General features: G+C 42.0%; 1 protein-coding gene across 2 annotated transcripts in view; it reads left to right on the top strand.

Annotated features, from left to right (window-relative positions):
* Positions 1–4,791: 4,791 nt before the first annotated feature.
* Positions 4,792–23,048, top strand: part of NR3C1 (nuclear receptor subfamily 3 group C member 1) — a 70,896-nt gene continuing 52,639 nt past the window's right edge. Inside the window, exons 1-2 of one of the 2 annotated variants that reach the window (XM_062001937.1) lie at positions 4,792–5,141; positions 7,312–8,497. In XM_062001937.1, coding sequence (XP_061857921.1) covers positions 7,326–8,497 — 1,172 coding nt within the window. In that variant the 5' untranslated portion in view covers positions 4,792–5,141; positions 7,312–7,325. Of the gene's footprint in view, positions 5,142–6,335; positions 6,357–7,311; positions 8,498–23,048 lie in introns of those variants that run through there. The other variant, XM_062001938.1, reaches the window with a different exon arrangement.

The raw sequence follows: 23,048 nt of genomic DNA, 5'->3' as shown, positions 1-23,048 counted from the left end.
GCTTCCTGTGGATTACGTGATGCTCACTTCAAAGGCATATGTGGCATGATCTGCTTATCTTTGGGTCCTCTGCATCATCCCTGCTAACCCCAGACAGACAGAATGATGTCTGCATCTGGCAGTCACAAGAGTTCCCGTCGGTGTTTCAGATGTTTCTTTCTGACATTTGAGTTGGAGCTCTGTACACAAATGTGAAGTTGCTTCTTGGCTTCCATGAATTGCCTGATCTCCTCTATGAGAGTCACAATTATATTTTAATGATTTAATGATGTTCTCCTATTAGAGATGTATTTTAATGTTTAATGTTTACATTTAGTGTTTGTTAAAGTTGAGGCTCATTATCTTTGCAATATTATTACATTGTGGCATAGGAATGTGCAGTCATTCATATAGTTTTAAAATCTATTGTGACAGTTCAGACCATTCTTCTCTTCTCATGGCTCCACAGAATGACTAAGTGAGCTGGATATCTACCATACCTACAGTCCTACTCACTGAAATTATCTTTCAAAATTTGTCACTGATCTGCAGCCAAAATTGTCATTGTCAATACCATGCAGTAGCTGAAACTGTATTTCAGTCCCTCTCTTCAATCTGTTTTTTCAGGATATTTATTAATTCTTCCTTAAATTCAAATTTCTTAGCTTGTGGAAATAATTCTTCCCTCTGTTGTCCAAATATGTTTCATTATTTACAAAGACCATTAACATGTATGCCATTTGTAAATCATAGAATCATAGAAATGTTTTAAGATGGACAAAAAACTCCCATAGTTGAATTCTTCAGTTAATTAACTAGTCATCTGTAAGACAGCCATGGTATTTTTATGATGATTATTATACAGCATACCTTGCGTATTTAGCAGAAGAAAACTAATGGCATTTAAAAACAAACAAACAAACCAAACACAAAAAAAAACCACCAAACCTTCACTGCTAATTTTTTAAAAAGAATACACAAATTTTAGCAAATTACCATTTTGCTCTGGTTAGTAGAAAATAATCAAACAACTCTGGCCTTTTGTGGGAAGACATGGTCTTCTTAACGATTTGTACCAAACAGGCGTCAATGCTATAAAAACTGTTACCTCAAACAAAACTTACCTATGCTGACACTTTCAGCAGGATGCAGAAATGCTGTGTTGGACTGACATGGGACAAGATGAACTATGTGTTCTCACGTTGCAATAGAGTTTTCTTAATATTTTCTTTCAGGGACTATTGAGGTTCCTGTGGTAAGAGAGAGAGCAGCTGTGCTCTTGCTGGCTGTTCTCTGCAGGGGTGAGGTGTGCTCTCTGATGGGGGCAAAGATACATCGGCATCAGGGTTCGGAAAGTTATTAATAGAGGATTTTGATGACACCGTTTGTCACAACAGTACACCACTTCTAAAACTCAACAATGCCTTCATTTTCATCTGGCCATAAACATTTATGTATTTAACTGCTACTATAAAATAGAACAATCTAAGATCAAGAAATAGAAAACTTATACTTGGTAATTAAAATATTTTGGAGGTTGATTATGTTCCAAGAAGAGTTGTCAATGCCAGTCAGAGATTTTTAGGAAAGGAACAAAAATAATCAGCAGCATAATAAAAGCCACAGACTTTCAGATAGTCAACTTCACCACCTACTAGACATTTAATTGAAAAAACCCCACAAGTCTTTCAAAACCTGACTTATTTCATACATTTTTATAAACTATCAAAGATGGGTTTAACTCTGACCACCATCGTGTAACGCATGTTATGTACAAGGTAGTGTGTTACTGTTGTAAAATGTTAACCAAAACATGTCAGCTTACAACATTTTTACATTACATTTATTTTTACACTGTGGAGAGCATTTCTGTTTGGAAGAGAACAAAGGGAGATGGTATGTTCGGGTTGTTCAGTCACACAGGCAAGATTTGTCCAAAGCCACAGAGCAGTTATTCCTCTGTCACTACCCTGCGTCATTCTGTGGGCTTTGCACTCATTCTATTTCAGTAGCACTTGTAGCTAAAAGAAGTGAGAATCACTAATATTCTTTTCCCAGGTTAATATACTAGAAGCAGAAAATAGATTAGGTTTTTCATCTGCTCAATTAAACACAAAACATTTTAAAGGGACTAAATCTAACAGGCAGATTTCTTGTGTGCTGTAGTGATTTTGAAGGCAATGAACAAATCTAACTTGGTATTTGAACATGACCAGTGCTGTGCAGCTTACTGACAGATGCTGAGTTTCACCAACAACGACTTTGTAGTGAATGCTGCCATGCTTAGCAACACGTGAAAAAACATCCTGTCAGAGTGAAAACACACATCATTCTGCCCTGGCCAGATCCTGCATATACTGCTCTGGCCTGCCCCAGCACTTCAGGCACAAAAAGTTGCTCAGGTGTCTGCCGCTTTATGATGCTCTGCCATGTCTGGCTGGCAGATACATTCTGTACATCAATCTAAAATCGGGTCCTTTTGGAGAAAAGATTATATTAAGATCTAGAATTATGCATTAGAGAAGGGATGTCCTACTCATTACCATGCAAAACCAGATGTAATTAAGCATCTGAGAGTATGTTTATAAACAGATGTTCTCATCTGAATGCCTTCACAACAGCTTCATTCCACAAATTCCCTCAAACTACAGTAAGTGAAGTGGAGCTAACGATTCAGTGTCAGGAGGGGTCCCTAAATACATGACAATATTCTGTGGAATATTCATAAGGCAATAAAATAAATTTTCCAGGTATAATCCCAGAAGCACATCAAGATTTCGCACTTTGAGATACATTCTTGCCTTTATTTAATAGCTAAGACCTCTGCCACTTTCCTGTCCCTCCTAACGGGGATTTCGTAGTATTTGCAAATAGTTTTGACTTCTGCTATTCAGTGTCCCTTGTATGGGAAGAAGTGTTTCCTGTAAAATTGCATCACTCCAAAAGCACCAGAAGACAGCTTTCAGTGCTAAACACGTCTTTTGATAATGCATTAGATCAAGGAAGACAGCAGAGGAATGTTTAGAATTTTTAGAACCATTTTGCATAATTTGTGAAACCTAAATGAATATTAAGCTAACGTTGCATGCATTTACTCTGCATTTGTAAAGTATCATCCAAAAGTCAATGTGGTATGTAAAAAATCTTATAATCTAAAAGAAATTATGGGAGATTAATTGTGCTTTAAAATCTGTGCTTTCCCTTGGTCTTCCCTTTCCTTGTAGAAGAATCCCCAAATCTGCATTTAAACAGCTGGTTCATTGGTGTAATGTACGTTATGTAAAGTAATTTATTGGGTGCCAAAATAAGCATTTGTGGATACTAACTGCTTGTCGGCATAGTCCCAGGGCAAGCATTATCTGGTTGCTTAAAGTTCATTTAACTATCCCAGATCAGAATGATGGCTATCTCCACAAACAATCACTGTGTCTCTATCGTCCCGATTTCTGTTAGTTTCTATTAGTTTCAGGCAAAGCCAAACCCAAGGGGAACCCTTGTTCCATGCTGAGAGGGCAGCCTCTTCCCCCTCGGCTCTGTCTCTGCTTTTCCAAGACAGCAGAATTTTCTGCTTTGCTGTTTTACTTCATGGATATTTTTAACTCCCAGTTTGCTTCCATAGTGACAGTTTCTGATCTTTTCTTGCCCAGAAATGTGTCACGCACATCAAGAGCAGCTGGTGAAGTAGGGCTGGCCCTGGACCGGGCAGAGTGAACTGCTGGAGATGTCCCAGGATCTGCGCTTCCTTCTGCAGCGCCTCTGCGGTCCAAGTCCAACTTCAGATGTGAACACTACTCGGCTGCTTTATATTATTTTTTAAAATGCCAAAAATTATTAACTTCTCAGTTAAATGCTACCAGAATTCATGAAGTTTATTCATACTTCTCAATAAGAACATCTATATTTCCAGTGTCTGCCGGAGGACAAACGTATGTCTCTCCCTGCCCCCTCTCGTTCCCTTAGCTATGCTGAGAGGATTGTTTGGCTTCTTTTCACGGGTTTGCCCCCAAGCCCTCTATCCCAGCTCCTACTCGCTTCTAGCGCTGTCCACTGAGCTCCGAGGCGTCTTTCCCATGGCTTTGCGCATCCGTCCAGCGCGCCCCCCGCCCCTCTCCAAAACTCCGCGGAGAGGAGCTTGCCCGGGGGTGAGCGGGCTGCCCATGACGCCCCAGCCCGGGGGCTCACCCTGTCCCCCGTGAGGGGCACAGCGCGGGCAGGCGCTGCCCGGCCAGGACGGCATCCATTGCTGATGGAAGCGGCCGGGGGAGGGCGGCCCGAGCTACCACCCGGCCGCTTCCCCCTTGGTAGAAAGTTGAGGAAGTGAAAGGGGAAAGAAGTGGGGCGGCCCCGCAGCATCCTCGGTGCGGCCAGCTCGGGCTGGCGCCCGCCAACCCCCCGCGCCGCACGGTCGGGCTCTCAGCGGCACCGCCGGCAGCGGAGCGGGATCGGGGCCGTCGGGGAAGGGACCAAGCCGTCCGACGGGTGAGGCGGCCGGCCGCCCCTCGTCGCCCGAGCGCAGGCTGCAGTTGCCCGCCTCAGCCAACAGGTTGCACCGTTCCCCCTCGCTTGGGCCCGGCGGCGCTGCCCCGCGGTGCTGAGCGAGGGTCGGCGAGTGCCGGCGGGCTGCGCTGTGCCGAGCCAAGCTGAGCCGAACCCAACTGGGCCGTGCTGAGGCGACGCGTTCAGAGGGAGCCGGGGCTCTGCCGCTGCCACCCCTCTTCGTGCCGGCTGACTCCACTCCCTCTCCACGTCGGGGAGGCGGGGGGAGGGAGGGGGAGGGGGAGGAGGAGGCCGCCGCCGTCCTCCATTTTGTGGCGGGGGCAGAGCAGTGCTGAGCGCGGCACTGCCCGACGGAGAGACGGGGCGGGGAGGCGCGGAGAGAGGGCAGCAGGAGGAGGACGAAGTCCACGGAGGCAATTAGCGCTAATTAAGGGAGGGGGCGCCGCGGTGGGGGTGGTGTCGGGCGGGGCGGAGACTAGGTCAGGGTCTCGGGCCGGCGGAAGGAGGAGGAGCGGGGGGAGTAGTGCTGGCTGCCACCGCGGCCCCCGGAGGGGTGGCTGTTGACTTCCTCTTGCCTGCTCCCTCGCCTCTTCTAGCCGGCTGCCGCCCCCTGCCGCGATGGCAGTTGACGGCTGAAGGAGCCCCAGCGCCGCCCCCTGGACGAGGTAAGGGCGGCGGGGGTCCTGGGGGGGCGGGGAGCCGGGTCGGGCTCTAGGCTGGCGCAGCGGCTTCGCCTCGGGAAGTTCCCGAGAGGCGAGTGGGGGTGGCGGTGCCCCCGCAGGAATGCCCCAGGGGTGAGGGGGAGCCGAGCTGCCCCCAGCCGGATCCCGGTGGGACGGGAGGGGGCACAGCGGTGCTGCTGGCGGAGCTTGGAGCAGCGCGCCCCCCCTCTCGAGGTGGGTGCCCAGGGCGGCGGCGGCGGGGCTGCGGAGGGGACCCCCTCCCACTCCCTCTCGCCGTCGCGGCCGCCTGCACTCTCCTGCCCTCTCCTCGTCCGCCCCTTGTTTGGCCGGGATGTCGGTCCATGGTTCCAGGAGAGCGGCGCGGGGTCTACTCGGCCAAGGGGGACGAGGAACGGGGAGAGAAGAAGGGGAGCTGAGCCTTGTAACCATGGGCTGGTCTTATTTTGCAGAAGTGGGTGTGCCAGGGCGACAGCTCAACAGGTCTCGACACATTTCTCTGAAAACTGTACTTTGCAAAGGAGAATTTATTGTAATCTGGCAGTTTTGAGTATTCACTTTTTTTCTCCCCCTGCTTTGGGCAGACTCCTGCATCTGATTTTTGACACGTTTCCCACGCTGGATGGTTCACAGCGGGGTTTTTTTTTTCTTACGCTGGGGAAATTGTCAAATGGTATAACTACATTTTTCCTCCCCTTCGTATTAAATAAAAAGTAGAATGGAGGTAGATAGTGATTTTTTTTTTTCCCAGCTACTGTCGCCAGTGTCCACCTTAAATGGCCCAGCGATATTTCCGTGCCGTTGGCACTCTATGGGGTTTCGGGGGGCTGCCGGGGCCGCACTGTTGCCGCCCTGCGCCGCGTGCCCGGGTTGTGGCTGGCAGGCAGGAGCGTGGCCCTGGCCACAGACTAGGAGACCCGGCGCCTCGGAGAGTCAGGGACCCTCAGCCCCGGCCCCCGGGAATGCTGCGTGAGGCAGCGGTGAAGAACCAAGAAGGGTTTTCGTCTTGAGCGCCTCTCGCTCGGGACACTTTTCCCCAGGCCGAAGCTTGCTGGGGCCACCTTAAATTTTTTACACGTGGGGGTTTTTTGTTGATCGCAGCCTTAACTTTGGCATACAGAAAGCAGCAGCGTTTGTCGGCAGGCTAGAGAAAATGGGCGGCAGAGTCGGCGAGCTTATGATAAAGATGACTGTAAACTTGTGAGCACTCTTGGGTCACTCTCTTAATGGTTAATTCCCTGGCCAGGCATTAACTAGGGTGACTCTTATGGGTCAGGGGGAGTGTGAGGTGATCCCTGTGAGCAGTTTGCTGTCAACGTTAGGCCGTGGAGAAACTGTATAGAAAGTTTGCCGAAGAATTTACAGTTGTTCTCCAAATATTTATGCTCAGTGCCGGAAATAAATGTAGTAAATACAAACAGATGAAACCTGGGAGATTTGTTTTCCTTGTGAGTTGTATTTGGAGAGTAGCCGTGTGCTGTTGAAATGTTTGAAGCTAATAACATTTCTATTTTATTTTTAGTTAGCTTTTACTTAAACTCAATTCTTTAAATAAATATCAAATTTTATTTCAAGATTCACAAGTTTCATTTTAAGCTGAACCTATGCGAAGACAGCAAACTTTGTGTTTTGTGGTGGAGAGGTTGTGAAGCTCCTGGACAATAACAAACCACTTAGATTTTTAGGTGTTTTTTTTTCTGGCTGGTAGGTACTGCATTTGTGAGCTTAGCTGGCTGAGGAGGCTGCAGTGGGGAGTGTGTCTGAACAGGGAGAGAGGGAACAGACTTAGGAAAGGTCATAAATATCCTTTTCCCCCACCCTGCTCAAGATGTAAATAAATAACAGGGAATGTTACCTTCCAAAATTTGTGAATTGGGTGCTTTAACAGTTCTTCTGCCTCCTTACTTGTCAGGTTGGGTAACAGGGCTAGAGAGTGTGTTCAGAAAGATGCCTATTGCTGTAACACAGAATCCCCCCAACAAAACAAGTGGGTTTGAAAAAGATATCAGTTTGTAGCTTGATTTGCTGTGCTTTCATTCTCAGAGCAGCTAGACCAGGTTCACCAGGCTAATGGTTTAGACTCTTTTTTTTTTTAAAAGCTGTTATTGAAATATCCTTGCTGTGCTAACTTTAAATGCTTCTGATCTTTTTATAGCTAATGTTAAAGTAATGGATTCCAAAGAATTGCTTAACTCGTCGGATCAAGACGAAACAAGGAAAAATGCACTCACCAGTACCAAAGGAGGAATCGTGATGGACTTTAATCCACCCTTCAGGGGTGGAGCTACTGTACAAGCCCCTGTGTCTACATCTCTCCCTGCTTCTTCTCAGTCAGATTCCAGTCAGCAACCTGCTTTGGCTGACTTTTCGAAAGGATTAGTAAACAATGTGCCTCAGCCAGACCTTTCCAAGGCAGTATCGCTCTCGATGGGACTGTACATGGGTGAAACAGACACAAAAGTGATGGGAAACGACCTTGGATTTTCGCAGCAGGGCCAAATCGACATCTCTTCTGGAGAAACGGACTTGAGGCTCCTGGAAGAAAGTATTGCAAGCTTGAACAAGTCCTCCAGCCTGACCGGGGACGCAAAGGGAGCAATATCTTCCGAGGTGCCGCTTGAGACAGATTTCCCAGGCATGGCTGGCCGCAACGTCCCTTTAGCCTCGGGAACTGCTGTCCAAAGCCAGGTTGGCTCGAATGGTGGTAACTTGAAGTTGTTCTCTGAAGACCAAAGCACCCTGGATATTCTTCAGGATTTAGAATTGCCACCAGTATCGCCTGGCAAAGAACCCAATGGGAGTCCATGGAGGCTTGACCCGTTGCTAGATGACGGCGGCTTGCTGTCCCCTATATCTGCAGATGATGCATTTCTGCTGGAAGGAAGTCTCGGTGAAGACTGCAAGCCTCCTATTTTATCTGACACTAAACCTAAAATTAATGACCGTGGTGACCTTTTACCCAATTCCAAAATGCCAATGCCTCAAGTGAAAACAGAAAAGGAAGACTTCATTGAACTCTGTACTCCTGGAATAAAGCAAGAGAACATGGGCCCAATTTATTGTCAAGCAAACTTCTCTGGGTCTAACCTGCTGGGTACTAAAGTCTCTGCTATATCTATCCATGGTGTCAGTACCTCTGGGGGACAAATGTATCACTATGATTTAAATACTGCATCACTCTCTCAGCAGCAGGATCAGAAACCAATTTTTAATATCATTCCATCTCTTCCTGCCGGTTCAGAAAATTGGAATAGGTGCCAGGGATCAGGGGATGAGACGTTAGCTCCTTTGGGAACGCTCAACCTTTCTGGCAGACCTGCTTTCTCTAATGGCTATTCAAGGTAATTTGGTTTTGTTGCTCTTTATTAAAATGCTACAAGTATGTTTAGCATAAATGCATGCGTGCTGGTTTCTTGTTTGTTTCTTGTTTTTTTTCCCTTTCAAAGTCGATAATCTCATTTCTTACGTGTGACTGTCTGATCAGACAGCACTGGAGTGTATTTGTTCCATAGTACTACAGCAGCTTTAATTGAGTACTCAACTCTTGGTATTAAAGAGAAGAAAAGAGGAGGAGAACTGGCATGCTTTAAAATAGAAAGAAATACCTTTTTAAAAGTAAAAATTCTAAGATAGAACCCACAGAGAAAATTGAGTTATGTGGTAAAAGGATTCACGCACAAGGTAGTGTAGAGGGACGTATTTGAGTATATAGAAAAGCTACTTCTTTCTGAAGGGTTAGAGGATCAATCTCTGTGGGGTCTTTTTTCTTCCTAGTGTTACTTAAATGTTAGACACAAAAATAACTTGGTTGCTGGGTAAAATTCTAGAATTACATTTAAGCTGAACTAGAATTTTTGCTTTGCTTGGTATTGCATTTACCTTACATGGACAAGACTCCAAGTAGGAAATACTTAGCGGTTCCTTTAATAACTGCATTTAAAGAGATAAGAATATTTGCAGTAAGATTTAAACATACCTGGAAATTAAATAGAACTGCAGGAGGACTTATTGCTTGTGGGTGTCTTTTTGAGAGCAGAGTATTTTAGGGGATCTAGTTAGCACGTATTGCAAGGGAATTTGTATTTTAGTGTTTTATGCAAGTAATTCCACAGTGCGAATTCTCAAATAAAACACTTTTCCTGTGCCCTTGAGGAGTAAGCATGACAGTGGCTTGTTCTCAAGGGGTAGCAGTGTCCATCTCATCTCGCAGCTGGGGACAGGCTCCTATTTCATCATGACCCATCTAGTTGTATGTTTTCCTTAGCTGCTCTTTGTTTAGAATACATTGGCACAAGCACAGTGTTTGGCCTCAATGGAGGAAGAACTTTGCTGTATTTCTGTGGAGTCTGAGTTAGAAAATGGCTCTTCAGGTCCACGTACGTAAAGTTGGTAGTTGTAGGCTTTTAATGAAGTATCTGGTTTAATTTTCTTTTTTTATTGCCCCACTGACAATTGATCCCCAGAGTGTTAGCTGTCCTACACGCTGTTTACTCCAGTTTCCCACGGTTGGAATGAGGTGTGTGAGGATTTCTTCTTTGTTTCAGGAATATAACTTTTAACTTGCTTTCATTCCAGACTTCGATCGTAGCTTTTTTCTGTAGTGAAGATGTGAGGTTTTCTGCTTAAATTGTGTAAAGCAATTGCAGAAGGGAAAACGTATATTTGTGGATAAATTCCTCTGATATGAATATCAAACATGCTTTACCATTTGTCAGAGTAGAAGTCCTTTGTACTAAACTTTTGCATAATCAGTCTGACTTCCATCTTGGTTTTAGTTTGTTTTATGGGGATTTTTTTTTTTTTATTTTACTCTCGCTCTATCTTTAATGACAATCATCTGTATCAAAGCAAAAAGAACTATTTCTGGACTTGGGAGCTGAATTTCAGTGACTGTTTAAGTAGATGGAGTCCTTGTAGGTAATGGAAACTGTCCTTGTTAGAATACCTCTAAATTCAGTTCATGCATTGTTTTTATTTTGCAGAACTCTTTAGGTAGAACCAAGTGCATTCAGAGGTGAATGCTTTGCACTTAGATGTTTATCTGACTTTCGGGGGTTTCTTAAACACTGCATTTATATACTATGTTTCTGATAATGTTGTGATGAAAAACCCAGTAATGTGTGCAGAGTACCTCTGATCCTAGAGCAGCCCCACAGTGGTGCTAGATTGTTATCGCTGCGTTTCTGAGGCACTGTTGAGGAGTGTGCTTGAGGTGTGTCTGTTGGGGCCAAACGCCACGATGGGCAGGTGCTGAGGAGGGCTGGCAGGAGCCTGCGCCCAGCTCCCGGGGTAGGTGAGAGAGCATCCTCAGTATTGTTGACAAAAGGCTTCCTCCACTGCTGGGTAGTAAGTGTTTATGTTCTTATTTCCTGCAAGGTTGTCTCATATTTTATTGCTTTCCTTTGCCTCAAGAGAATGGATGTTTTTTCCTTAATTTAAGGAATTTGTAAAGAATTATTTGTAGCATTTATGTAAGCAATTCTTACTTCCCAAAGATTTTTTTCACACAAAAACTACTATATTTAATTCTAAAAACAGCATCACTTGAGTTTACTTTTTTTTTGCTCCCATAAAGTAGAAACAATTCCGTCTCCTTACACTGCTTGAGATACAAATGAGCCATGCATTCTAAGTGGGAATTCTCTTTCTTCCTGAACCTTGTCAGAAATATTTGGTCTAAGCTGGGTTAGTTTAAGGTAATGTATTGTAGATTTGTTTATTTATCTTGCAGAAGACTTAACAAAATTAACGTTTGTTTTAGAAACAAGGGAAGCACTATCTTGCCAGGTTCCTGTGTTGTTTTGGGGTTTTTTTTTAGGTACTGATTGTGTGAGGCAGAGGCTGGGATTTTGAGAATTCAGTATTGCTAAGCTTCAATTTCCAATAGGAGGTATTTCTTGGTGTCAGTAGAATTATTTTACTATTCCTATCATATTAATTGTATACTAAACATCTGCAATTCTGTCTTGGTGTTCAGGTAGTGTTTAATCTGACTGTTCTTATGGAGAGCGTGTAATGTCTTCTTATAGACATGCAGTGTTGAATTGATGTCATGCAATTTTTAAGTGGTTTTGCTTCTAAGGATAGCACACTGTGCTGTCTCTAATGAGACAAGTGATAATCAGGACTGAGAAAACCAACCCGTTTTCCTGGGCACGGCAGGAGGTATTCTGAAGTTAACAAGCAGGATACGAAATTTAGAAATGTGTTTAGTGTGAATGAATCGGTAATAGTCAACAAATTGCTCTCTGTATCCCAAGGTTGTAGAGGAGTCTGCCAGTCCTTGTGCTGAACTTGGAGCTGCAGCTCAGTGTTTCAGCAGCTAACACGTAAAATCTTCCTGAATAGCCACGAAGCTCTCCAGATACAGGACAGCTTCATTCTGGGGTTGCTTTGGGGAGAGATCTCCCATCCAAGTGTGCAAGCTGCTGATGGAGAAAGTGGATAGAATGTGAGGGAGGAGAAACATAGGCTGAGACAATTTGCCTTAGATTTTCTTTACTAGAAGCAGTGAGACTGAATCTGGAAGTAGAGCAGACTGGAAGCATTTGGTAAGTGTTTCACTGAAGAATTACAAGGTTTGATGATGTCTGTATCTGATGGAATATTATTTTTGATTTATCACACAAACACCAGTAAAAACTGTTCCATTTCAAGGAAATGACTTTAGCAACACACAGAGGACTCTTGTGTGGTTTATACATTAAATACATCGCTCAAAATTTATTCTTCTGACTTCCTGGAGATGTGGCTTGTTGTGGGGGGGAGTCAAGGACAATGAGAAACAACACAGGGACACAGGGATTTCTGTGTGCTTTTTTCTTTGCCTTCAGCCAGAATTTACTAAAAAGAGGCCCCATTGGCAGTGTTATGACTTCTCTCGTTACATTTGAAATCATTCCTAGTACTTAAGCTTGTGGGGGATAAGGATCATTAAGGAAGTTTAAGAAAGGGCAAGAGCTGGAGAAGCCGTGGAAGGAGAATCTGGATAGGGGAAAAAGTTTTGCTAATCAGTTGCAGTCCAATGGCTTATTACCAGGAGAAGTTGCCTTTCTACTGTCACTGTCTAACTGGGATTCTTCTTGAGCTCAGATATTTTACTAGAAGGAAGAGAGGGGGGAAAAGTGATCATTTGCTAGAAATGGTAAAGGTCAGTTGTCCGTTTGTCTTAGTGCATTGTTTCAGCTTGGCTTTTGGCCAAGGCCAGTGGCTTGGCACAGTTGGATGTAGTACTTTAAATGTCTGACTCAGCGGTGTGTAATGTATGGTACATACGGAAATAGGTCTCTTTTAATAATTCTGATATAAAAACCAGTCTTGTTATTTAGAGGGAGTGTTCAGGGTTTCATTAGCTTATATTGTGATTTGTCAGCTTAATATAATACTGCACATAGGCTTAGAGTCTTGGAAATACACGCCAAAAAATCTAATTGTTTCAACAAAAATAGATAAATTGGGAATGTCCTGCAGACTGTGCTGTGGGGTGCTAGGAAAAGGCAACTAGGTAAACAATAGGTCATGTAGGATGTAATCCACTTTTTCCAATTTTAGCTGATCTATTCAGCACACTGATAGCTGAGTAGGTTTTTATAAATACAACTCAAATCGTTAATTTCTGCTAGTTTATTTTCCCCTGCAATGATCTCTTGTTTTAACTCTTGTGCTAATTTATAAAATAAAAGTTGGTTTTTGTTGCCCATTGCTTTTTTTTTTTAATCCTTCTTCAATAATGGTTGAATTCCATTGTACTCCTCAGCTGGTAGTGAAAGCAAAACTGTAGAACCAGCTCTATTCATGAATCCACTCATAAATGTGAAATATGGTGTAGGAATTGTGTAATACATATATATTTTCTGTGTTAGAGATGACTTACACTGTGAGAATACTTTGTCTGTTGTTGCTCATTCTGATAACAAACAATTAACTAACTAACTAACTATGCATATATGTAAGTGTAAACTGGAATTTTCCCAAATTTTAAAAGGCTACCAAGTCCTCTTTTCTTTCTAGGTCCCCTTTTATAGCCACTACCTAGCAGGTGGGCGTTAAGGGGCTTACTCTATTACTTAATTTAAATATTGCCCAACTTCAAGTAGTGAAAATCCTAGAGGAAGAAGCTGGCACAGATGCCTTACATGTACTGCTTATACTGAAGTTTGGGTGGTTGTTTACTTTGCAAAATTAGTTATGTTGTTTCTCTTATTTCCATACAATATTGAGTATCTCTGTGAATGCTGCTCACCAATGCAACTTCTTAACCTGAGTTTCCAAGGCAGACGCTGTTGTTCTAGTGATGAAAATTCTGCAGTTAGTCTGAAGCATGATGTGAAAGGCAGTGCTCCTACCAGTGTGTCTTTGGACTCGAATAAGGACAACTTCATCACTCCTTATGGCCTCACATAAGATGTAGTTCAGTGGAACAGATGCTGTACTGACAGCTTTGACTCCTCTAGTATGGTGGTTGCAGAAATTTCAGCCATGCTTCTTTATATTTTTTTTTTCTTTATTGATGTACAATATTCAGTCAAGAAAGCAAACTTTTAACTTATCTGACCTACTGTAAGCTGGTCATAATAATAGATTTTTTTTAAAATTTTTTTTTTCTAAGTCTGTGGCTTCTAGGTCTCTTCAGAATACTTCTTTTTGTACCAAATGAGGGATCCAGTGTTGGTAGTTCAGTGCAAAATGTATTTTAGAGTCTTAGGACATTTTGTTAAAACTCTTTACCACTGGCCTGAGAAACATTCGTTCCCACACCACTGGATATTAATGGTCAGTGTCTTTTCCACAAGCCTTACAAGGGGAGAGCAAGTACTCAGCAGACAGAAATTTGCCTGGGAGAAAATGAACATATGTTTCTCAGTAGTAACTTTTCTTCTCACAAACCCCTTGCTTGTAAAATATTGTGAGACACAATTATATCTCCGTTCTTTTTTTTGGGGGGTAGATCAAGACTGCCTAAACCACTGGTGTGCTGGTACAACGTAATGTATGCCTTCTCAAAATGGTTCCAGTGTCATTGTGCTTGAGATAAATAACATACCAATAAAGTCTTGTTTTCACTCCAAGCTGTAAGCAATGGGAAGAACTGTAGCTACAATTATCTTGGCTTTTATTAATAAAATAACTGAAAGGGTTATTTCAGTTATACAGAAGTAGCTTTAAAATGCATTCATAAAATGACCAACCTCTAAGTGTTCTTAAAAACACGGGAACAACCATGTTTGTGACAACATAGTTTCTGGGAAGAATATTTAACTTCTCAGTAGTACACTGTGCAACAGACCCAGGGAGCTTACTGTGTTAAGCTCTCTGGTTTTATAGTCGTTGTCTCCTGGAATCTGACGGTATATACAAATTTTAATCTTATTTACTGAAGTATTAACATATTGCATTGTTGCATGTACAGATTATTTGTGTTCTCATCGCAGCGGTTTTCTGTCCGATTCACTGTAGTGTGATGCCAACTTATAATACAACCTTTGCTTAAATAACTGGGACACTCACAGACCAGGAGTTAATGCCCTTCTCAGTGCTGGGTTCTAGAAATACTGGGCAGATCCTGTCAGTGAATGGCTGCATCCCCATGGGACAGAAGTGAACCAATACAGCTGGAATAGATGACAAACAGGAAAAGAAATAAAACTATTTCAACTCATTATCTTGACATTGACTTAACATCAACTTGTTTCATATATCTGTAGGAAAAAAAAAATAAAAGCAAAAATTACAGCTAACTTTGTCTATATGTGAAGGTTAAAGAGAAATTGTGACTACAGGTTTGCTGGTCACTTACAAAGGACTTGAAGCAGAGGGTAGTCTGCACAGTGTATTCCATCTGTGCATTGGAGCACTTAAGTATCACCACCTGAATTAAACTGAAAGACTGTGGACATGCAATTCTTGCTGCCTTTCTGCAGGACTACAAGAAGGTACAGCTTGTTCCCCATGCATAGCAAGTCCAGCATCTTGAATTATGGTAGCTACTGGAGGGGTGAGTATTATGCTTGCAGAAGTAGTGTGTTGGGTTGGGAAAACAATTTAGAGCAATTACTTTGTGTCTCCTGGAGGTTTTTCTTCTTACTTCATCTTCACTACAAAGAAGGTGTAATGTTGCACACATGCCTCCTATGTCCCCACCTGACTCAACTTACCCTAACCTCTACTGTGACATTTTCTGCCAGAATTAATATTCTGGCTGAAATGATATCTTCCAGCACGCAAGCAATGCACTGTATTGCATGAAATACAACTCTATGTGCTGTGGCAAATGCACATCCCTTCTACTTCTGTGGCCTGCACCGCTGGATTTCTCACATGGTTGCTTCACATGTTCCAGAAGTATGTTTTGGCAGTAGCAGTGAAGTGTAGCTGCAGCTTCACAAGCTTTGCCTTGGTAAGAGGTAATGCTTGCTAGCACTCGCAGTTCAGTTTTGTAGCAGGTGATGTTAGCTTTTCTTCCTGCTCTTACGTGAGAAGACTTAAGTTTAGATTTCAGGACACAGTGTTACTTACCTGGGATATCATGTAGAGTTTTATGACAAGGGTTTCTTAAATCAATAATCACTACAGTTGTGTGGATTTCTGGAGGAAATCACGTTCTTCAGAAGTCATCTTGACATCTTCTTTTAGAGTACTTCTGTGCCAACCATTGCCATCTTATTATAGTCTGTATGAATTGGTTATGATTAGAGATCCGTATTCCATCTGTACTGCATGGAGCTTTCAGTCTGTGTTAATTCTTCCTAGAAAATGATGATTCTGAAGCATTTTTAAAATTAATACTTAACAAATTGTTTAATGTTTTGTTCTGGAAATGCAACATTATATGCAACTTTCGCTTTTCAAATGAAGATCCCTACCGTCCTGAGATCACAGAGACAAAACTGCTCTTGCGGCTTGGGGAAGCATTTCCAAAATACTAATGTCTTTCTTGAATTCAGTTCAGTGCTACTGTAATTTAGTTAAGAAACTGAGTTCCATATTAGATTTTACAATAATACATTCTTTATACTATTTGTAATAGGCTTGTGCAGTTAACTGTGTGTCAGAAAACAGCTGGAGACCGTGATTGTATTTAAGCATCGCAGTCACACAAAGATTTAATATGAAACTTCTGAGCAGCAGGGCACCACTGTTCTGTGGCTTTATTCAGATACTTCGTACTTCTGGTTTCTTTCATTTGCAAGACTAAGATTTAAGTAAGTAAATACTGCTCAGAATGCTAGTTTTCTTTTAAAATAGAAATCAGATCACAAATTAATAGTTTGCCTGAAAATACTACCAAGGGAACTTGGGAAGCTGTACTGTCAGGTAAGAGCAAATAATCAAGTATCAATGCAATATGTAGTTTATTTAAATAAGCAAATATTGGAAGTGATTTTAGAGCTTTGGCTTGGTTTTCTTTTTTGTTTGTTTTGATTTTACTTTGGAGGATCTGAGATCTGATGCTTAATCAGCTTCTCAGCTAGTAAAAGTCCTGTAGTTGTTCTTATCTGAAAGATCTATTGTGGTAGGCTTCTGACTGTATCAGGGTCTTTGGACTTGTCCTGTATTAGCAACCTGTAGTGTGGGGTTGTTGGGACTTCTATATGAGCATGTGTTCCTGTCTCTGAGTATTTGAATACCTGCTTCTCCTGGAAGTGCTCACTGAGAAGAGGTGTTTGAAGGGAGGTGACCACTTTGTTCACCAGCAAGCAGTAACTTGGCTGCATCTCTCTGGTGGAATGAGAGAGATGTGAAAGTGGGACATTCGTCGTTGGACAATTTGTGAAATTTTTAGAAAATGAGGTTTTGGTCTTGGATGAGAATCTTCCAGCTGTTGTACAGCTCCTTTCCAGCTGTGAAATGTGTATGACAGGAGAGGGGCTTTGTTTGCTGTCTTGGTTTAGGTTCAGATGAGGTATTGGGAAGTTTTCCCTTGTGAAGGTGGCAAGACACTGTCACAGATTGCCTGGAGAGATTGTGGCTACCTCATCCATGGGAGTGTTCAAGGGCAGGTTAGATGGAGCTTGGAGCAACCTGATCTAGTGGCAGGTGTCCCTGCCCAAGGCAGGAGTGTTGGAACAAAATCTTTAAAATACCTTCCAAACCAAGCAAGTCTGTGATTCTGTGACACTGCAGCTCGGACTCTGTGGGGTATCTGGCCTTGCTTTTGGCTTCAGCACATCTGTGAGTTCTCTAAGCCTTCCATGGTGTTTCTCAACCATGCCTTCCAATGCTGCTGTAACCTGCTTTTGAGAGCACAAGTAGGAAGTTCAGGGTTTCCTTGTGAGTGTTGTTGGCAAGCCTCAGATGTGCTGCTCTGCTGTATGCCAGTCTCTCCTGAGCTGAGAGTCTGGTGTCTGTGACAGAAAAGCAGCTGATGCAGTTTATTTTTGTTGTCATTGCTTGGAGAACCTGCTTGCCAGGTGTGTGTGTGTGTGATCCTATGTAATGATGTAGTATTAAGGTCTGGTACAACTTCATGTGGTAGGGGAGCTCTGCCAGGATATTGCTGCCAGAGCACGTCCAACACTGCAGATGACAATTGTTCCATGGTAGAGCATCTCTGTAAATCAGAAGTCACATGTGAAGTGTTTGCATGGTAAATGGAATGTAGTATGCCACTGGCCTTTAGTCTGTGTTGGAGCTTGCTTCAGTGCTGATTTCTCAAGAAGTTTTTTATGACTCTGAATTAATTCACTGACATTTTTAAGAGACAGGGACGCATGGTGTGGCTTTGAAGGAGGTTGATTCTCAAATCAATGCGTTGTCAGGAATGGATTGTGTGGTCTCTCATGCTACTTAAAAATGAGGTGTGTGTGAATACAGTTACAATTGCTATGGTAAATAAACTACAGAAAAAATGTACATTTTTTTCTTTTGATCAGATGATGTAAATTGATAACAGTATATTTTAAATCAGCACATTACTCAATAGGCATGTTATGTATTGTTGTGTAGCCATGTATTTTTTTTCTCATTTATTTTTGTTTCTAAATTTTATTTTACCTTTCTAAAGCAAGAACTTACCAAAGCCATTAGCTAGAGGTTTTTAATAAATCAGTGCTGGGAACATGCATGTGCTGCATGTACCCATGTGGATTTGTTACGCAAGAATGCAGTTCATACATGTTAACATAAAAAAAACCCCAGACTTGCAGACTTGACAATTGCATGTCCTGATTTCAGTTTGCATGTTCCCTAGCAGTTCTTTTGTCTCCTGGTTGTTTTTTTGGTCTGGTTGTGGTTTTTTTTTTTTTGGTGGGTTACTTTTGCTGCCATGTCCTTTGATGGTTTGTTTTGCCTGTTGACTTTCTGTTAATCTTGAATTCTGTGTGAATTGCTTCAAAATAAATTGCATTGTCTCAGTATGAGAGTGGTGTACCTGTAGATATAATTAGACTTTAAAAAAAACCCTGTACATCATTGTTTTCTTAAAGCATGGAGTAGATTACAGTATGAGCCAAATATTTAAGGAAAAAGTCTTATCTGAGAACAGGCATTTTAAAAGGCTTGAAAAATTAAGAGATCCTGAACCTTGGTATCCAGAAAAGCCTTTGGATACTGGCAGTGAGTGCAGGGGTAGGGTATTTCACTCCACAGTTTTAGCAAGATAATAAATTAAATAATAGCAGACTTCATATGAAATAAGCAATTCAGATTCTTTCTGAATTCTAGAATTCCTTATAAATTTGTCTTTAATCAATAGGAAAAATTTTACTTAAAATGAAGACTAAATCAATGGTGAGTTGTTAGATGAAATCACTTAGGGTGAGTTGGGGGAAAGAGGGAGCTGGAACAGGTGAAGGAGCCCTCTCCTGTGGGCAAGGTGCCAGCGGCTCAGGTGAGGATCAGCAGTCTGTGGAAACCGGGTAATGCAGACTACAGTAAACTAGTAACTAGAGAAGGAAGAGGGGGAATGGGATGTCTCCTGTTTGTAAGCATCTGCAGTAACACAAGTGATAGGATTGGAGGGGCCACTTACAGACCCTACTGACGTGCTTTTTGTTGGCAAGTGGTAGCACATGACTTGCTCCAAATGGAAATCCTCCATCCAGTATAGGTATCTTACTTGTCTATAGGCATTTAAAATTACCACAGGCTTTAGTATCATGGCATTACAGGCAAACCATGTAGAAGCTGATGCTTGCTAATGTGTTGCTGGTGAGACTTACTTGAGTAGGTGTTACGACCAATGCTCCCTAGTGAGATGCTTGCATTTAATATGATGGGAACCAAACTTCAAATTCAGAAGTTACTGGAGTAGGTATGTGCCCTGGGTTCAGCTAGGGTGGTTAATTTTCAGTATCTGTCCTTCTGTAACACAAGTGAAAATCAAATATGGAGGGTAGTTGAATTGTGTAATGAATGAGGCTGTACCTCATGTATTCAAAGAGAAACTAGAAGTGGGAAAAACAGACATACATTGTTAGCAATTTCTTTTTAAAGATGTGGGGCTTTACAGCTGCTACAGCCACTTTCCAGTGCAGAGAGGCCAGCGGGGGCTGCCCTGTGCGGTTCAATGCTCATTCCTGCCTCGGAGCACGGGTGTCAGGGAAACCACTGTACCTGTGGAAAAGAGGGCTGAGGGTAAGGACAAGGGCTCAAAAAGCAGAAGGTGGAGAAGTTTTCAATTGTAAGAGATTGAGTTAGAATGTCTTGAGTTCTATCTGAAAGCTGAGACATCATTTAAAATAGCCAAAATAAATTAGCTTTTTTTACTGGAAATACCGTTAGAAGCAGATTCACCTCTGTCTCGTAGTTTTCTCATGAATGCCAGAAATAATTCTATTACCAAATTTCAACTTTTAAAGTATTTTGAGATAAGGAGACCCCAAAGAGATACTAGTGAATTAGTTATAGTATATTGTTTTAATTTATTTCAATGACCATCTCTGGTAGATTCCAGAAGAAAACAACTGTGATAGGCTGAAGTTTCACCACTTTTGTTTCACCAAAATAAGAGAATTAAGAAAATTACTGTGTTTTCATTTAGCTCAGTAGGATTAGGTCTTAAGAATATGCTAAATTATTGTATTGAATCATAGAATCGTGGAATGGTATGATAATTGCTATGAAAAGAGTAGTTTAACTGTATTGCATTTTAAAGAGAAACATGAAAGGTCGTAAGTTATTTCAAAATAAGTACATTTGATTTCACTGCCTTCTTTGAATTCAGAAAGTAACATAGATTGAAATTGGTTTTGTAAAGAATGATACTATGTCTCTTGCCTATTAATTTTATAAATGATGCAGTCCCTCTTTGGAGGAAAGGAAAGCCTTGTAATGGGTTTTTTTGTGTTATTTACTTTGACAAAATGATACTGATAAGGCCACAATGACTTCAGTGGGAAGTGATCTTTTTTTTTTTTAAAAGTCTGAGCCCTGGTCTGTTGTGAAGTCCCTTGGTTTCATTTTCTTATAGCTTTAAAAATTCTGCCCTTCCTGAACACGTATTTTTATTAAACCACACAGAGCTGCCATTTTCTAAACTGACAGGGGAGCTATCCTGACACTTTCATTTTTAACAAAACCAGTCTAACAAATTTTGTAACGAATTGGCTTTCCATAGTTGGAGAAGACAAGTCTATTCAAATGAAGTGCCAGATTATTTGCAACTTATGTGCATGATTTAATAAAAATGAAATTTAATGCTAAAACTGCTCATATAAAATGTAAAAGTTGTAAAACTCTGCAGGTTCAGAGTTCTTTATTTTGAGTAGCAGAGCATTCTTTTTTAATGTTTTATTTAAGTGAGCAGTTAATATTAGGATGCCTGCAAGATTACATTATTAGTCACACTAGGTATTTGACAGCTACTTTCCGACCAGAGCAACTGGTTTGACAAATGAGCCTGGATCTATTTTATTACTTTAAAGACTCTTCTTTAAAAACATTTTTAACACGTTGAAGGTTGGAACATCTGATATTTTATTAAATAACAGAATATAATAATTAATATCCAGAGGTTGGAATATTGCTACTCGTTCACTTTTTGTGACTTGCTTGTTCCCTCTTGCAGATGAAAACTATATGGTGTAGTTGCACAGCACAGCAGTGAGGAGGGAGGAAGTGACTTCTGCTTCTATTCCTGGCTGACCCCAGCCTCTAAACTGAGGAAGAGCTTTAAAGGAAATGCAACATTTAGCTCTTTGAATCTTTCCAAGCACTTTTAAGTGCTATCAGCTTTGTCTTCCTGTATGCAATGTTTCAAGACTTAGGCATGTTGAAACTGTCCTCCCGACTTAAAAAAGTGAAACAGAACACATACCTGACAAGGAATGCCCTAAAACTATTGTGGAAAGAGACAGCAAAGCTACAATTCCAAATTTTATCCAAAGTGTTCTATATTAACAATCACAGAAATGTTTATTTCCCAAACCATTACTGCTGTTGTCCTGAGGGGAATACACGTTTTTTGGGGCTGAACAAACTTGGCTTCCTCTTTTTGATCAAGGAGTCTCTTTCTAGGTTCTATGCTAAAAAAGGGAAACGGGTGCAACAAAGTTTTTTATTCACTTGTGTTTTTCCTACTCAAAGCTATTTATAATGGTATTGCTTTAGTGAAGGTGGCATAACTTCCTGTCTTTGCGTTGGAAGTTGAAATAGTGACTTTGAAAATGTGGTCTAACATTATGATTCGTGTCCCCACTCTGACTGAAGGCATTGTCACAAGATAGCATTGTTCTCCAGGATGCAATCAGATTTTTGGATTTGGTTTGGCTGTGTATTCAAAAGATCTGTGGAGTGTTAGATTAACCCTCGAAAGTGCAAAAGGTGGTTGGATGCCACATAAAACTACTTGTGACTACTTGTGATCAAGGTCATTAATGAATATGTTGAACAGTACTGGTCACAGCACCGACCTCTGAGGGACTCCACTGGATACAGGCCTCCAACTAGACCTTGTCCCATTGATCATCACTCTGCTTTCTTCCCTTCAACCAGTTAACAATCCACCTCACTACCTGATCATCCAGCCTAAACTTTCTCAGTTTTGCTGTGAGGAGGCTATGGGAGATGGTGTCAAATGCTTTAGTGAAATCAAGATAAACCACATCTGCTGCACTACCACCATCTAGCCACCTGGTAACATCTTCATAAAAGGCTATCAGGTTGGTCAAACATGACTTCCCTTTCGTAAAAGCATGTTGACTGCTCCTAATGACCCTCTTGTCCTTTAAATACCTTAAGACGTCACCCTGGATAAGTTGTTCCATCACTTTTCTGGGGATGGAGGTGAGACTGACTGGTCTGTAGTTACCCAGCTCCTCCTTACCCTTTTTGAAGACTGGAGTGCTCTTTGCTTTCCTCCAGTCCTCAGGCACCTCTCTTGTTCTTCATGACCTACTGAAGATGATGGAGAGTGGTCTAGCAATGACTTCTGCCACTTCCCTCTGCACCTGTGGGTGCATCCCATTGTGGCCCATGGATTTGTGTACATCCACATTACTCAACTGATCCTTAACCCAGTCCTCATCAACCAAACAGATCTCTTCTTTTAACCTGAATTCCTCTGGAGTCTGAGGCTCCTGAGGACAGTCTCCAGCAAAATAGAGAGAGGCAAAGAAGGCATTCAGTAACTCTGCCTTCTCTGTATCCTCTGTCACCAGGGCACCCACCTCATTCAACACGGGGCCTACATTGCCTCTAGCACTAGTTTTATCCACAATGTATTTGAAAAAGCCCTTCTTGTTGTCCTTGACCTTCCTTGAAGGTACAACTCCAACAAGGCTTTAGCTTTCCTAGTTGCTTCCCTGCATCCTTTGATGACAGTCTTATATTCATCCCAAGTGACCATCCCTTCCTTCCGTGATCTATATAACCTCTTCTTCCACTTGAGTTTGCCCAATAGTTCCCTATTTAACTATGTGAATCTCCTGACTCTCTTTCTTGATTTCCTACCTG

The sequence above is a fragment of the Colius striatus genome, chromosome 9, assembly GCF_028858725.1.
Source record: "Colius striatus isolate bColStr4 chromosome 9, bColStr4.1.hap1, whole genome shotgun sequence".
NCBI classification, from domain to species: domain Eukaryota; kingdom Metazoa; phylum Chordata; class Aves; order Coliiformes; family Coliidae; genus Colius; species Colius striatus.
The sequence above is the reverse complement of the archived record's forward strand: the minus strand, read 5'-3'. Positions and strand labels throughout refer to the sequence as shown.